This window comes from Helianthus annuus, chromosome 17, assembly GCF_002127325.2.
Source record: "Helianthus annuus cultivar XRQ/B chromosome 17, HanXRQr2.0-SUNRISE, whole genome shotgun sequence".
In the NCBI taxonomy this organism is placed as follows: Eukaryota; Viridiplantae; Streptophyta; class Magnoliopsida; order Asterales; family Asteraceae; genus Helianthus; species Helianthus annuus.
This window is the reverse complement of record NC_035449.2, coordinates 11960394-11977178: the sequence shown is the minus strand read 5'-3', so window position 1 is coordinate 11977178 and position 16785 is coordinate 11960394. Positions and strand designations below refer to the sequence as shown.

The following is a 16785-nucleotide window of genomic DNA, read 5'->3' as shown; positions in this document are numbered from 1 at the left end:
TATCTAGCTATATAATTTTATGTAAATTAAATATCTTTCTAAAATAGTAAAATGTAAATGAAAAAAAAACGAGTTAAAAAAAGGCTTAAATTTTTTTACATGAAAGATATTTATTATTATCAATCATTTCAATCCAAAATTGAAAACGAGTAAGGTTTGCATTATATAAAACGAGTAAGAAATTTAATTTACATAAAACTATATAGCTAGTAGATTTTATTTAAAAAAAATAATGGTGTAACAAATAGATTTTATGTTAAATAAGAAATTTAATAAAAATATGAAAATAAAAAAAATAAATAGAGTTTATGTTAATTAAGAGATATAATAAAAAGATGAAAATAAAAAAAATAATAATTAGATTTTGTAAAATTGATTTAAACTTACATAAAACTAGGTGTTAGTACCCAAATGTGTTACATTGATAAACTTAAAAAAATGCAAGGGTATTTTAGTCATTAATTAACTAATTTTGGTGTTAGTACCCAAAGGTGTTACAAAATTGAAACCATATAACCGAAACCTGTTAAAAAATAAAGTTAGTACCCAAATGCGAAATTAAGTATAAACCACAGGACTCATTTGTGTAATTAACTCAAAAATTTAATAGTAACACATGTTTTCACACATGTCAAGACCTCCCAACAATTATAATATGCTATATACACGTGGAATCCTACTATATATATATATATACATGATTACTAATAACTACTAAGTAATATTATATACCAATTCAAAAGAGTGAAACAGTAGCAGCACAATGGCATACCTGAAATATTGAATCAAACTGGAAGCCACGAAGTGATGAAGATGAAGGGATGAAATGATGAATGATGCATCGATTGCACCGTATACCAAGGAAGATTGATATGCGCTAGGTTATGGAGTAAACTAATGGGCTTGATGAAATTGTAAAAAAAAAAAAAAAAAAATTACCTTGGGCCGATACCGGTTTACCGGTTCCAACCGGTATTTCACATTTTATCGGCGGTACGAATCACATATCGTTTTTAGGTTTTACCGGGGTGTTTCGTACCGGCTAAGCATCCGGAATCCGGTATTACCGGTATAACCGGCCGGTACGAACCGGTTTTTAAAACATTGATCAACAACCCCTGAAATGCGATTTGAATTTATAGATAAAAATAGTTGTTGCAAAAGTAAGCATTTAAAAAATAATTGTTTGAAAAAAGAGGTGTTGGAAAAACTAAATATTATTTTTTAGTATTTTATTCTGAATTTAAATAAAACGGACAATAAAGAAATTATGTTGTTATCAAATTTATTTTTCCATATTTTTAGCATTTTAATATAAAAATAAATAATATTATTAATTAAATAAATTAGAAATAGCTTTATTAAATGAAAAACTAAGTGATGAGGTGGAGTAGTTTAGTTTTAGAGGAAAAAATAAATTTGGAATGGTTGTAATTTGAAATAATGTAACAAGTCTGGATTTTGGACAAGATCCAACGTTGTGGATGCTCAAAGTACTAAATAGTTTACCATAACACTCAATAACAATTCTATATCATTTTGTTTATTTTATATCTCTTCTAATTTTTTTTCATCAAGAGTTCCGTTCATATATTACCATACCACCGCCTACTATTGGCATGCTTTGTCCACCTCTCACACAATGTCAAACACCACCCATATCCTCACCATTGTCCGCCACCGTCCTCGCTCGTCAAATTGTCACATTTTGTTCTATTTCTCTCATATTCTAAAGAAATTACCATTACCAGTATAATAAAGACACAAATCACTTTATTGTAGACCCATGCCAAAAGAATAAAAGTTCAAAAGAGCCGAATATTTTATTTACACTTAAAAAAAAACCGTAAACAAATTTAGAAGACCCATGCCAAAAGAATAAAAGTTCAAAAGAGTCGAATATTTTATTTACACTTAAAAAAAAAAAAAAAAGAGAAACCGTAAACAAATTTAGAAAAAAAAAAAAAAAAAGAAAACAATATGCTCTCGTGTCCCTCTTTCATCATAGCAATGGCCCTATCTAATCACCGCTTTCTTCTTCCAAACTTTTCTCCATACTTCCTCGTCTAAATCTTTCAATTAGGGTTTACACTCATCAATGGCAGACACACAAACCCTAAATTAACCACACCATCCATCACCATGGAGCCTCGTACTCACAGCAACGGTACCGCCACCGCATCCGACGGCGCCAGCGCCGCCGTTCCGCCGCCTGCACCGCCGCCGATGTCCAGTGTCAATGCTCCGCCACCGTTCTTAGTGAAAACTTACGATATGGTTGATGATCCGGCCACCGATAAGGTTGTTTCGTGGAGTGCTACGAATAATAGCTTCGTTGTGTGGGATCCACCGGAGTTTGCTAGAGATCTCTTGCCGAAATACTTTAAGCATAATAATTTCTCCAGCTTTGTTCGCCAGCTCAATACTTATGTATTGTTCTGTTTCCTTTAATTTCAAGTTAGTGTTGAAAATGTTATGATTGTCTGGTTGTTGTTTGGCAATTGATTGCTTTGATTATGAATTTGTAAGTTATTCAGTTTTCGACTATGATGATCAGTAGGTTTAGAGTTCAAGTTTTAGGGCAAGAAATGGGAGAGTGATTTAGTTACCTAAGATCATCCGTTTTTTAGTTTGACTGATTTATTTAGCAGCTTTGTAAGAGTATAACCAGACCTTATGGATAGTTTATCTAGGCTCACACGCGTCTGCTAAGCGCAAAGTTTGTGATTAGAAGCATTCTGGTTGCTTGCTGTTGTCGTAATTGGTCGGCATGAAGAAGTTAGGAAGAGAAGATAGTGGGATTAGTAGCAGATACTGATGTCAAACATTTGATGGTAACAGAAATAACGTAACTAAATGAGAAACCGGTGGTTCGGTTATGATTTTTTATAAGGGGTTTAGGGTTTGGTTATGGTTATATGTTTACAAAAAACTTAGCAAAACCGACTTTAAAACCAACCCTTAATGTTTTTTTATTAATAATATGTTGGAGAAGTTTTGTTACAACTTTTTTTTATAAATATTATACTATTTGCCCTTTTCTTCTTCTTTATAGATTAATAGGTGGCTGTTCTTATTTGGCTCGAAATCTGACTGGATTAATAAAAATGGGCTTGAATTGACCCAGGCCTGGAATAGGTTAACCAGTTAAACCGGACCACCTTTCCTGATAACCTAACTGATGAGTTATAAAAATCTAAAAACTGAAACATAAGTTGTTGGTTCGGTTTTGGCTTATAACCAACCAACCAGCGCTCACCCTGAGTTTTGTGTATGTACTATATAGTTAAAAAAATCTGTCTTGAAATCGAGAGTCAAAACATATCCGTTGACTCAGTTTGCTTTTCCTTCTCGAAATGTCAGTTAATTGACTTTAGAGCTAATTGAGAGCTTGAACTACAATTTCACAATCTCATTTTCCTTGCTTGTTTACACTTTGAATTCTCATCCTTCTTTTATTGTTCATCTCTGTTAATCCGATACCTTTTCTTGTATGCCTATTTATCTGTATTTAACCTTACAGGACGTGTAATTTTTTTTTTTTTTTTTGTTTCTAAAAACTTATATGCATCCAATCTTGCACTACTATATAAGTTGTGAACTATAACATGTTAACAGTGACTACATGGATGCCTTGTATACGTGTTCTGGATCTTTTGGTAATATGAAAGCCGGATTTACAAATATGAATGTGTTGAGTATGTAGTTTTGTTCACTTTTTTTTTGTGTTAATAAACAGGGATTTAGAAAAGTCGATCCCGATCGCTGGGAATTCGCCAACGAGGGATTTCTGCGCGGTCAAAAACACTTATTAAAAACTATAGTCAGGCGAAAATCAACTTCAGGACACCCGCAACCGCCTCAACAAACTCATCAACAAACATCCTCAGTTGGTGCATGTGTTGAAGTTGGAAAATTTGGTCTAGAAGAAGAAGTTGAGAGACTAAAACGAGACAAAAACGTTCTAATGCAAGAACTCGTGAGGTTACGACAGCAGCAACAATCAACAGATAGTCAAATGCAGTCAATGGTTCAACGTCTTCAGGGAATGGAACAACGACAGCAACAAATGATGTCGTTTTTAGCAAAAGCGGTTAACAGCCCCGGGTTTTTGGCTCACTTTGTACAACAGCAAAACGAAAGCACTCGTCTCATTACAGAAGGGAATAAAAAACGAAGGTATAAAGAAGACGAAGTTATTTCAAACGAACATTCTTCCGATGGAAGGATTGTTAGATACCAACCCAAGATGAATGATGCTGCACAAGCAATGCTTAAACAAATCATGAAACTCGATAATACGTCACGTTTAAATCCTTTTAGTTCGGGAGTTACTCTTCAAGATGTCACGCCACCAGCTTCGGGTCAATCATATTTACCAGCAGTGACGGATGTACTTTCGGCACCTCTAGAAGCGAATTCCGGAGTGGTCGCAGCAGATCATTTCCCGGATACAAGCCCGATACTCGACAGTCAAGATTTGTCCGATGTGTCCGAGCTCTCACAGTTGCAAGAAATGATGACAGACGTCAACATATCCAGTGACAGTTACATGAACGCCGAAGCACAGAATCAAGCACTGATGGATGAAAAACTTGCGTTAGATATAGGGAGTTTTTCTCCTGATGCTGACGTGGAATGGGATAGTAATTTGCTGACGGAAATGGAGAAATATCTGACCGCATATGACCCGTCTTGGGAGCAGTTTCTTGAACAGAAACCAGAGGGCGATGCGAATGATGAAATGGACTCAGGGACCGTGGCTGTGGATGATAATATGACGGAGGGAAGTGAAAGCAAGCTGTCGGAAACCGAGTTTGTTTCTTCAAATACGAAAAAAAGTTGACTGTTTTTCGAATATGATTTGGGGTATATGATCAAAGTAATATAGTAGATGTTCTACTCATCAGTCTGTTGTGTTTTTGTGTTGACCTTAAAAGGAAGCTAATGCTTGATCAGCATTTCCCTGTCTGTCCCCTGCAACTTTCTATTTGCACGAGGTAGTTTTATACTTGGTATTTTAGACTCGGGTCATGTCTTTCGAAAACACGTATGAAATCTCCTAACTTTTATGTTTGGAGTGATTGGCGTCCTAAAATTGCTTGTTTGAAAATATAACGGGTGAACCCATTTTGATACGTGTTTTTAAATGACTTTTTCAACCACAACCTATGTACGCGACCCAGAATGACCCAACCGATGATCCAACATGCCCTTTTGCAATGCTTACGGGTAACAATGTCGATAGCGACCTTCATTTTATTAGAAACATGCCCAGGTGTTCTGCTAGATGCCAAGGACCCTCTATTACATCATGTCTTTTAAAGTTGCAAGCCAACATAAGAAAAAGAAACCAAAAACCTTCACCTCCTTCAATCAAGAAAAGGATAATGTTGAAGTTATAAAAAAAAAGGATGAATCTCTTGTGTGCTAAAAAGTACCGTGTGTCATGTGTCATCTTCTCATTGCTTCCTATGCTTTTTAGGTTAGTAACGTTGTGTACATGAACTAAGCTCTAAGAAAAATACAAATAATGGTTCAATAGCATTAATTTATTTTTTGAATGTTTTATTATAATCATAATAATGGTAGTATAAAAAATTTATCTTGATTTTTTTTTTTGCGAGTTATCACGATTTCACAATATTTAGAGTTGTCGTTTGAAAACAAAGACACAAATATATGAATATAAATAAATAACTTACTTACGGAGGAGCTTTAAACAATCGAGTTCGAAACTAATTTGATTTTAAGCATCAACTCTTAGCTAAGTGAGCCGAACTCAAGATTAGTCAGTTTCAACTTGAGCGTTTTTGGACTTTTTTTTTCAACTCCGAAGCAGTCATTAACATTAACAAATACGTATAAAACCAATCTTCTAACTTTAAAGCGTCAGAACCTTTTAACGGAAAACTTACTAAACTTCATTAATACCATACTAATCAACAGTATTCGGTAAAAGTTAGTGATACAAGAAACTTCTTTTAAAAATTAACAAAGCACAAATTATGAAAAACAAATTATTAGTTAATAAATGAAAATGTCATCAAGAAACAATTATGTCCAAGATTTGTTAATCAAAGGTAACCCATGTACCCTCTAATCACCTTTGTTAATTGTCCAAGATTTTAATTTTAATACTCAAGGCCTTAAACCTATACATTTTCATGACACTTTTACCACTAGGATACAAACTCATTGGTTGTACTACAAGCCCTTTAAAACATCTCTTTTTTTTTTTTTGGTAAAAAGCACATTTAAGAAAAAAAAAAAAAAAGACCACAAATTAAACAACAAAACAAATCAACTCTTTTTGCAACCATTGTCTATCAAGAGTACAAAGAAATGAAGAATATGTGTAGCCCACCCACCCTTCTAACCACCAACAGTACAAAACAATAAACCCTAATTCACATATCTAAACCTTATATCTCAAGGGAACTGGAAAGACCCTCCAATTTCACTAGCACCCGCAGGCGGATTAATCGCAACCCAAAGAAGCGAAATCGTGATCGCAATCAGCCCGGACCAAACAAACACAATCGTCGGTGTCCTCCCTCTTCGGCCCATCAACCCCTTCGCAAACGGATACAAATGGGCCAACACCCAAAAGCTAAAGAACACCCCACCCAATAGTCGGCTCCACTGCGGTATAGCACTGTAGATCGTTCTACTCACCCCGACTGCTATAGCGATAAGATTCGTCATCATAATCACAATCGGTGGTATCATCAAAGACGTCCATTTTATGATGTAAAGATCAGCGAATTCATCGTCGTTATCATCACCGCCAGATTTTGACGTTAGAGTAAACGAGATCTCGATTCCAGCCACCACTTTAAGAAGACCTTGAAGAACAGCAGCGAGATGAGCACTGGTACCGCCAATGAGCCAAAACTGTTCATTTCTCCACCATTCTTCTAACTCGATACCCGACCATTTGATCTCGAGAACCGCCAGCATGCAAAGCGTTATCGTAATCGAAAGAAGGTAGACGAGAAATGTGACATCGAGGCTCTGAACAATGAACTGACCGGAGAAAAGCGAAAGAGCTGGGAGAAAGCAGTAAACGATTAAAAAGATGGAGGTGAACGGGTAAATCCCGACGTTAAGATAAGCGATTCGTTGAAGAAACTTCATTCTCGAACTGGCTAAAAGTGCGTTGTTTTTTGAGAAAAAGATTTCGACTGATCCGGTGGCCCACCGGAGCACCTGGTGGAGACGATCCGTCAGGTTAATTGGGGCGGTCCCACGGAAAGCGTCTCGTTTGGTCACGCAATAAATCGATCTCCATCCGCGGTTATGCATACGGTAGCCCGTAACCACATCTTCAGTTACCGATCCGTAAATCCATCCAACCCGGTTTCCCCATTCGGTTTTATCTTCATACCAGCACGAAATCACGCTAATCGCTTCGGCAACAGTAGATGCATCTAGAAGTTCTCTAGGAATCGTGAGTGCACCGGGTGGTCGACCGTTTTTAACCGCAGGGTGGTCAGCAAGCGGTCGGCCTTGGAACTCTGCTATCGGGATTGTGTCTATCAACAAATTCGAATTACCAAACTTTTTCGGGAACGAGGAAAGATTCATTTCATCGTCATCCGAATCTCCCATTCTCAAAGCTCGGTGTTCATCCGGTGCAGAAGCAACCGAACCGGAGCTTTTCTTGCGCCGAGTAAAACAACAGCTGCAACAGCCCGAATGGTATTCCTTTGACCGGGGCGGGTCAAACCCGTAAAGCGCAGTTCTACGAAATAACGTTCCAGTCCCAACATAAACCGGGCCTTGAAGACCGTCGAGCGCCCGCATGTTTCCGTCAAAGAAAACAGTGTTGTGATTGGCATAACGATCGGAAGGATCGATACCTTCAAACCTTTGTGGGAACTGTACGTAACAGATGCGGTCCCCACCTCGGTCCATCATGAAACACATCCCTTCTCGTATGGCTTGAGAGTTGTATATATAATGATCACAGTCGAGGTTAAGCATGAACGGGCCGTTAGACATGATGGCCGAGGCCCGAACCAGTGCATTCATGGCTCCAGCCTTTTTGTTATGATCATAGCCCGGTCGTTTTTCACGAGAAACGTAGACCAAAAGAGGAAGTCGAATATCAACTTCACTGAAATCAAGCGGATGCGCCTCGTCATCTGTGCCATTCAACAGTTCATCACTCGGTGGTTTCAGCATCACCTGCAATTTCACACACAAACAGTTTCATACTACCGTAACAGTAAAATAAAAGAGTAAAATGTCATTTTCGTCCCCCGGAGGCTTGGCCAGTTTTGTGACTTTCGTCCAGAGGTTTGTTTTTCCGCATCTGGATCCAAAAGGTTTAAAATCTTGCCATTTTCATCCGAATCGTCAACTCCGTCGATTTTTTCTCCGTTAAGTCAAGGGTATTTCCGTCTATTTTGTTAACTTAAAGGGCAATTCGGTATTTTTCACTTTATGTACAAGCATTTAGCATAATGTACAAGTATTCAAATGACCAAATTGCCCTTTAAGTTAACAAAAAAGACAAAAATACTCCTGACTTAACGGAGAAAAATGGATGGAGTCAACAAGTCAGGTGAAAATGACAAGATTTCAAACCTTTTGGATCCAGATGCAAAAAAACAAACCTTTGGCCAAAAGTCGCAAAACTGGCCAAACCCCAGGGACAAAAATGGCATTTTACTCAATACAAAATTACCAGATTACCCTCTATTTCGAATAAATTGTAATAATCACCTGTATGATGCCTGCATGATCACCCTTTGAGTGTTCGGGAGACGGAATCATCCAGGTACCGGGCCAATGAGTAGCATCAGCCATCCATGTTGCTTTCGGGATCTTAACGGGCTGCAAAAGTTCATCACCAACAGTTTCTTTTTGAAGTTTCATGGCTTTGATTTCTTCTCTAGCGTTATAAGCATCCGAACGTCTCCTAATGGAATCTGGAAGCCCGTTAATCCTCACCTTAAACTCATCATACTCCCGTTTAACTCGCCTGCGATCCCTCACAAAGTCCTGTCTCACCTTATTCTTAAACGGATCTTTTTTCAAACTAAAATAAGACTCGGGATTTCTCGGCTCAATAGCATGCTTCCGACAAAACGGGACCCATATGTTGGCAAAACTTGCAGCTTCCGCCATGGCTTCAAACGTTAAAAGGGCCCCACCGTCATCAGAAACATAACACGATAACTTATCAACAGGGTAATCAGCAGCGAGAATCGACAAAATGGTGTTTGCGGTAACTAACGGTGGCTCTTTTTCGGGATCTGCTGTAGAAACGAATACGTCTACCCCAGGAAGATCAGATTTTCCCGACGGGTTATTCGGGCTCGGGGTTTCGAATTTTTCTTTTAAAACATTTAAATCCGTTGCACGGTTAACGGGCGCGAGTTTCGGAAGTTGGTCAAGCAGCCAAGAAAACGCAAACCAAACTTCGCAGATAACCGACATAAACCACAGCCATATCGCGTCTTCATTCGGGTGAGTGATTCTCCAATGAAGGAATAATCCAAGAACGACCATCCGAATCAATGCTAGAAGCCTACATTAAAATAAAATAAGATGATGTCGTAAATGAGAACCGAAAGTAAGATGATGTCATAAATGTACATACCGATAAGGACTTATAACAGCAGCAGGTATCTTCAGTTTGCGAGTAAGAGGCCGCCAAGGTTTGTTAAGAAGTTCCAGTTGTTCGGCCCCACTTACGCCTGTTCTATCCTCGCTTATTCCTTCGTCTTTCGGCCAAAACGCATTGCCATAACCGTAGGTTCCGTTGGTCTCAAATAACCAACGGTTATGATCGAAATCACCCGTTTGGCTCCTAACCAAAGCTGACTTAGTTGACTTCATTAACGACAACCTCCTCTCCATCTTTGATGACAGCCTTCGCTCCATCTTAGAATTCAGAGTGTTTGACGGGAGAGATAAATGTTGTCGGGGGTCAACGGTGTTTTTATCGAGATCGGTTTGTTTATACGGCTCTTTACATCCCGGGCAGATCCCGTCACCGGTTCTCACAGCATCAACATAACAATCCCGACATATTTTGAAATCACATTCGCAAGGAAGGATATCGACACCCCGCTCGTCACTCATCACAATTCCATCGCATCCCGGTATTTGACACGAAGACCCTTTCGCACCAGCCATTTGAGGATGAGTAGTTTCGGAATCGATCACTTTGTCCATCAAGTGGGCCCGTGTTACACTGTTGAACCCACCTGTGAAAAGTGAACTTGAGACGTATTGTTCCTCTACCCTTTGTGAAATCGATGGGTCCATCGGTTGATTATCGGGTGTGGGCGGTATATGGACTGTGTAGTTCATGAATTCACCGCTGCCAATTTCGCTATCGAGATCTTCTCTTGAATAGTTTACGTATCGGCCCGACGAGGTCCTTCTCGCAAAAGTCACCTGTGGAGGAATCGCACCGCGTCCCTGTTGTAGCTCTACCGCTTTCGGCGATCTTGAAGACATCTTTCACTAAATTTTGTCACCAAAGTTCTAACATAAAATATCCCAAAAATTCCACAGATCAACTGAAATAAAAAAAGAAAACAAAGATACAGATCATCCAAAAAAAAAAAAAAAAAAAAAAAAAAAAAAAAAAAAAAAACCTATAACAAAAAGCATGCTTTGATCAGATACAAATATATAATGATATAAGAATGTCACACCAACCCCCCCCCCCCACACACACACACACACTCAGATCATGTGAAAAAAAGACCAGATTGATTCAAAAGCACAAAACACATGACAGATCTTTGTCTCATCATCAAAAAACAAGAAACCAACACACTTAAAAAAACAAGCACATCAACAGTTCAAAAAAAAACAAGAAAATACACAAATCAAAATCATTATGTGATATCAAGACATACATACACAATGACTAATTCAGATATCAAGCACCATCCATGGAAGAAACAGAGCAAGCAGATGAACAAATACCCACAGATTTCTTCATCATATATACAACTAAAAAAACATTATATTATTATATAATAAATTTATAAAAACAAAGAAGCCGCTTCCCACAGAGCGTGTGAGGAAAAATTCAAACCAAACACGTACAAAGACAAGAAAATATTTAGACATCTTCCATATTACAACTGTAATTAACAAAAAAATAAATAAAACTTTATATCATATTAATAATAATATCTTTAGATTACCTGAACCAACACTTCAAAAATAAAATAATATTATTATTAATTAATTAAATAGGTAATCACACTCATAATCAGAGGTTTAATGAGGTTTAAATATTCAACGAAAGAGACATAAATAAACATGAACTGGGTCAAACAATCGCCGGCTCCGGCACTCCAAATTTAAGGAAACAAAACCCTAAAAAAAAAAAACAGTTTGAATAAACAAGATTAAAGTACCTAAGTAAGCTTGTGTTGTTAAAGGGGTGATGTTGACAGATGTTGTCGGGATACTAATGAGATGGAATCAAGGATCTTAGGACGAATCGCCGGAAAAAAAGGATGATCCAAATGGCGGAATAGAGTGTCCGAAATAGGTGAAATGTGTGTGTAAGAGAGAGAGAGAGAGGAGAAAAGGAAGGGTTTGTGAAAAATTGAAAATGGAGAATGTTGGGGAAACTAGGAAGAGATAAAGGGAGTGGGCCTAACATTTTGCGGATTTCATGTTTCAATTTGATACATGATTACATTCTATTGTGATGTTATTTTAAATTTTTTTTTTAATATTGTTTGGAATGAACATGGTTTTGAGATGCCTGTACAAAAAGCTCACAGCTCGTAGTTTGTTTGAAGCTCGCTCGGATTTAGTTTAGAAAAAACTCGTTTGATGTGGTTTGGTTTGAAAGTGAGCGGTTAGAAAGTGAATCTAGCTCGGCTCGGCTCGGCTCGTAACAAGCCGGATTGGCTCGGTTTGGCTCGCATACCAGCTCGGCTCGACTTAGCTGGGATTTTTTTTTGATATATTTTATTTTTATATATATTATAATATTTCACAAAAAAATGATTATTATTTACATGTGATTAGGAGTATAATTTAATATTTATATCACATTTAAAGGTTGATTACCATGCTAATGAACTTATATTGTATTTCGTTGAAATTAAGAACGTATTTTGTGTTATTAAACTTGATTTTGGCTTTGTAATGTATTGGGTTGAGCTTATTTTGGATACGCACTTTTGAATTATTGAATAATATTTGAGCCAAACCAAGCCGAGCCCAAGCTTATATTTCTTTTCAAATCGAGCCAAACCAAGCCGAGCCCAAGCTGAGATTTCCAGCTCGGTTTCAAATCCGAGCCGAGTCGAGCCAGTTCGGTTTATAATCGAGCCGAGCTCAAGTTTTGCCCTAGCTCGGTTCAGCTCGTAAACAGTCCTAGTTTTGAATGAACATTCAATAGTGTGTATGTTAATTAAGTTGAACATAGGTAACTGAAATCAATTTATAAAAAGTTTTACTTGAGACGAACTTAAACAAGCTAGACTTGACTTTGAGCTTACTTGGATCTCGTTTTATCGAGCTTGAAGTTTATGTATATGTACAAAGAAAAAAAAGAAATTCGGATATATTAAACGAGTTAAGTATGAGTTAAACTTAAGCTTCTAGACACATGCGTGAGTTCAACTCAAGCCTTACATCTCCACAATTAAAATTTTATAAGTTAAAGTTTTTGAGTTTGGAAATTTGTCTTTTAAATGAGTTATATTGGATTTAAATAATCCTAATTTTTATCATTTGGCTGATAACACTTTCAACTTACGACTGTAACACGTTACTCTCAATTTTTAACTTATTTTCCTTTGGCACTCCCAAACTAACTAAAACGCGGTTAGATTTTTTGCTGATGTGGCACTTGTTTAGTGACGTGACATCTAAATGGCATTTTTTTGTTGACGGGACATCTAGCGTGGCTTTTTGATGACATGGAATCTTATGTGAAACTTGTTTAGTGACGTGCCATCTAATGTCAGCTAAATGGGTTAGGGCTTAGTTAGTTGGGAGTGTCAGAGAAAAATAAGTTGAAAGTTGAGAGTGACGTGGTATAATTCATAAGTTGGAAGTATTATCGGCTAAACGGTGAAATTTTAGGTTATTTAACTTTTATGATGAGCGATGTAGTATACTTGGAAATTTATGTGATTAACGAGGGGGTTTAACTTATATTTAGTTTAGAAAAATAAAATCTCACAAGAATAATTATGGATAATTACTAAATCAATATGATTAGGCTCTTGTTCAAACTTCAAATCAGTACAATATCTTTTCCCTCATTATGTTAAATAATTCAAAATTCTATATTTATTTAATTCACCAAATATCACTATTTTGTATTCAACGAAAAATGATAATGCAATTGACAATAGTACCCTTACCCTAAACGCAACTCTCAAAGGTTATGCGGACTACAAGTAGAGGTGTACAAATCGGTTTTTTTCAAACACCGGTTTCGGTTATTAACCAAACCGGTTTTTTCATCCAAAATGAAAACCGTTTTTTTTTATAACCGGTTTCGATTACTAACCAGTTTTTCAAGTCCAAAACAATAACCGGTGTAAGTGGTTAGGACTGGTTTTTTTGGTTTTTTCTGGTTTTAACCGTATTTTTTTTAAACCGGTTTCGATTATTAACCGGTTTTTCAGATCAATATTAGTAACCAGTCACAAACCGACGGTTTGGTTATAAAACCGGTCCGGTTATAAAAAACTGGTTAAAAAAAAACGGTTTCAGTTTTTTTTCCCGGTTTCGGTTCTAAAACCGGTTTTTTTGTACACCTCTAACTACAAGCATTCTCATAATACCCAAACTGCCCCTCATGTTTAAACTTTTTAAGCAAGATAAAAGAAAAAGAAAAAGAATTAGAAAAAGAAAACAACGGGCAAAAACGGACGAGAAAGCAATGTGGGGCCACCCAACGCGTTTAAAAATTCTTCGATTTCGCATTTAAAGTATCTCTTTTTTTCCGGCAACTTTGCCGACCGGCGGAATTTCCCTTTCAACTTCGATATAAAGTTACAATGTACTATTTATTCAATAGGGTAAAGATCAAATAGGAAGTTAATTTTCTCTAGGAAGGATAGGAAGCCATAGGATTATGACATGTGGCAAATTTTAAAATAAAGAGAAAGGGTATTTTAGTCAATCCAACTCTTTCTTCTTCCTTTTTCAAAACCCAGTAAATTCAAAAACCCATCATTTTCAAAATCCACCATCTTCAACTATTTCTTCACTTTATATCTCAATAATCACTACATTATAGTGCGATTTTCATCACAAATCAATGATTCAGAACCCGATCAACGTGTTCTTCAGCTTTTTTTTTGAAGAAAACCCAGTTTAATTTCATAAAAAAATCTCGTTTTTTCCGGTGATTTTGGAGATAATCACTCGATTCGTTCGATTCGAGCGTTGATAAGTGTTTCTATCATTCAAATTCCGTCAATTGATGAAGAAATCGGCTTCGATCCATGTAAGAAATTCTTTAATTTCATTTTCATGATCTGGGTTTTTTATTTAGTCATTGCGTTTTACGATCTTTGCGGGGGTCCGGGGGCGGCAGCCCCCGGTAGCGGGGTCCCAGGGGCGGCAGCCCCTGGCGGGGTCCCAGGGGCGGCAGCCCCCGGTTTTTTTTTTTTCTATTAAATTGCTGTACTAAAAACGCATCAGAAAAATTAAATTTCCATAAATTGGCTCATTTCGAAGACAGTAATTCGTAGACAATTCAGACAGTTCACAGTGACAGACAGTTTTATGTGTCCATTGCGTTTTAGAAATAAGACAGTTCACAGTGACAGACAGTTCACAGTGACAGACAGCTATTGCGTTTTAGAATGAGTCATTTTTAAGTGTTTTCTGGCCATTGCGTTTTACATATAAGACATTTCTTTGTGTTTTTGGTGCATTGCGTTTTAGGTAAAACACTTTTTTATGTGTTTTCAGTCCATTGCGTTTTAGAAAACAGACATTTTTAAGTGTATTCTGGCCATTGCGTTTTACAAATAAGTCATTTTTTTTGTTTTTGGTGCATTGCGTTTTAGGTAAAACACATTTTTATGTGTTTTCTGGCCATTGCGTTTTACAAAAAAGTCATTTCTTTGTGTTTTTTGTGCATTGCGTTTTAGAAAAATGTCATTTTTTAGGGTTTTTTTTTCATTGCGTTTTACGATACTGGGGTTTTTTCTATTGCGTTTTACGCAACTGGGTTTTAATTTTTTTTTTCAAAATATAGCAATAGTATACTCGTTTTAAAGATAAAAAAACACTCGTTTTTTTGGTGCAATTTTTATAAAAAAATAATGTCGTATGAAAGAGTTATTAACGTTTAAAAAATGAGGGGAATTGGAGGAGAGAGAAACTATTGGCTTGGATTGACTAGATTGCCCCTGAAAAAAGTCACGCGCCTCTTTTTTTACTTTCAATTTCCCTGATTTAATCTTAGCCCTTGATTAAGTAAATAGATGGTCAAGATCACTTCTTAGCCTTCCTAGCCAAATAAACTTCCTATTATATCTCCACCCTTATTCAATATTATTTTTCATAAGTATAAAGAGTACATGATGTATGCATTATTTTCCATAAGTATAAAAAGTACATGATGTAATAATGTATGCATACATACATATATGTGTGTGTGATATTTATGAGTTTAAGGTTTTTTTATGATAAATGAAAAAGGGAAAATTATAAGTTTTGTTCTTTGTCTTTATACCACTTTTCAGGTGGTGTTCTTTTTAACGAATGTTGACAGGCGGTGTCCTTTACTAGGTATTTTGTTGCAAGTTTAGTCCTTTACATCCAACCCAGTTAAAAAAACCTTGTTAATTTTTCGGACTTGCAACAAAATATCTAGTAAAGGACACTGCCTGTCAATAATTAACAGAGTTTTTTAACTGGGTTGGGAGTAAAGGACTAAACTTGCAACAAAATACCTAATAAAGGAAACCGCTTGTCAACATTCGTTAAAAAGGACACCGTCTGAATAGTGGTATAAAGATAAAGGACAAAACTTGTAATTTTTCCAATGAAAAATACGGCAAATCTTAAAAGTATAGTGTTTGAGATAAACTTAAAAGAAGTATTTAGGTGAAAAGCTATGGAGAGTGTGGGTGAATAAACGTTTAGCGGTTATAACCTATAAACTACGATGTTTGATAACTTCTTTCCTGAAATTATACTCACACAACTACTAACGCGCACGAGGAGCAAGTTTTAACCCATAACCTTTCCCAGGGATAGGGCTGGTCCAACATTTTTGGAGGCCTAATCGGACTAAAAAGTCGGGGCTTTATTAAATTGGTATAAAGAAAATTAGCAAATCAACCGTTTTATATAACTAACCTGAGTAGTGTCTTTCAAATAAGCAAATCACCAATACCTTTTTTGACTCTTGAATACTTGGCAACTCTAAAAAAATATCAGCAGAATCAATAATACCAAATCAAAGTCGCAAATATTATAAATTAAATCATTCCATTTGCAAAACTGAACAGTGATTTAGTGATTTAGTGGAGTTACTCAGTATATATACACACATACAGATTAGTAGATGATGAAAAATTAGTCGTTACCTGTTGAAAATCTGCAATTGAGATTGAGATTTGAGAAATTGAATAACTACGACGATTATTAGTTGAAATTGATATATGAAACTGATTGCATCGCTGCTTTTGGATTTGGAATGAAGCGTGTGTGGATAATGTGGACTCCAGGAGTAAAATCCTAAATATTGAGATTAGAAACTTTGTTTAAATGGGCCAAAAAGTGGACTTTTAGAGTAAAATCTTAAATAGT

General features: G+C 36.5%; 2 protein-coding genes across 4 annotated transcripts; one reads left to right on the top strand and one right to left on the bottom strand.

Annotated features, from left to right (window-relative positions):
- The first annotated feature begins 1964 nt into the window (after positions 1-1964).
- On the top strand, positions 1965-5084 carry LOC110920671 (heat shock factor protein HSF8). The gene is made up of 2 exons (XM_022164856.2): positions 1965-2430; positions 3740-5084. Exons 1-2 carry the CDS (start codon positions 2143-2145, stop codon positions 4844-4846), a joined length of 1395 nt encoding a protein of 464 aa, XP_022020548.1. The 5' UTR covers positions 1965-2142; the 3' UTR covers positions 4847-5084.
- A 1202-nt stretch (positions 5085-6286) lies between these two features.
- On the bottom strand, positions 6287-11593 carry LOC110921473 (cellulose synthase-like protein D3). Of its 3 annotated transcripts, none has more exons than XM_022165798.2 (4): positions 11397-11593; positions 9614-10541; positions 8734-9541; positions 6287-8193 (listed from the first exon to the last, which is right to left on the bottom strand). In XM_022165798.2, the coding sequence occupies exons 2-4, from the start codon at positions 10477-10479 to the stop codon at positions 6433-6435; spliced, it is 3435 nt and encodes a 1144-aa protein (XP_022021490.1). In that variant the 5' UTR covers positions 10480-10541; positions 11397-11593; the 3' UTR covers positions 6287-6432. The 3 variants fall into 3 exon arrangements, with proteins under 3 accessions (XP_022021490.1, XP_022021491.1, XP_022021492.1); XM_022165799.2 differs by lacking the exon at positions 11397-11593 and adding an exon at positions 10891-11039; XM_022165800.2 differs by lacking the exon at positions 11397-11593 and adding an exon at positions 10887-10998.
- Positions 11594-16785: the final 5192 nt, after the last annotated feature.

Excerpts from the sequence above, each read along its gene's own strand:
- LOC110920671 (XM_022164856.2), top strand. The coding sequence starts at position 2,143 with ATGGAGCCTCGTACTCACAGCAACGGTACCGCCACCGCATCCGACGGC. Across the intron at positions 2,431-3,739 it reads TTCGCCAGCTCAATACTTAT|GGATTTAGAAAAGTCGATCC; the intron begins GTATTGTTCTGT and ends GTTAATAAACAG.
- LOC110921473 (XM_022165798.2), bottom strand. The coding sequence starts at position 10,479 with ATGTCTTCAAGATCGCCGAAAGCGGTAGAGCTACAACAGGGACGCGGT. Across the intron at positions 9,542-9,613 it reads GCTGTTATAAGTCCTTATCG|GCTTCTAGCATTGATTCGGA; the intron begins GTATGTACATTT and ends ATTTTAATGTAG. Across the intron at positions 8,194-8,733 it reads ATCATGCAGGCATCATACAG|GTGATGCTGAAACCACCGAG; the intron begins GTGATTATTACA and ends GTGAAATTGCAG.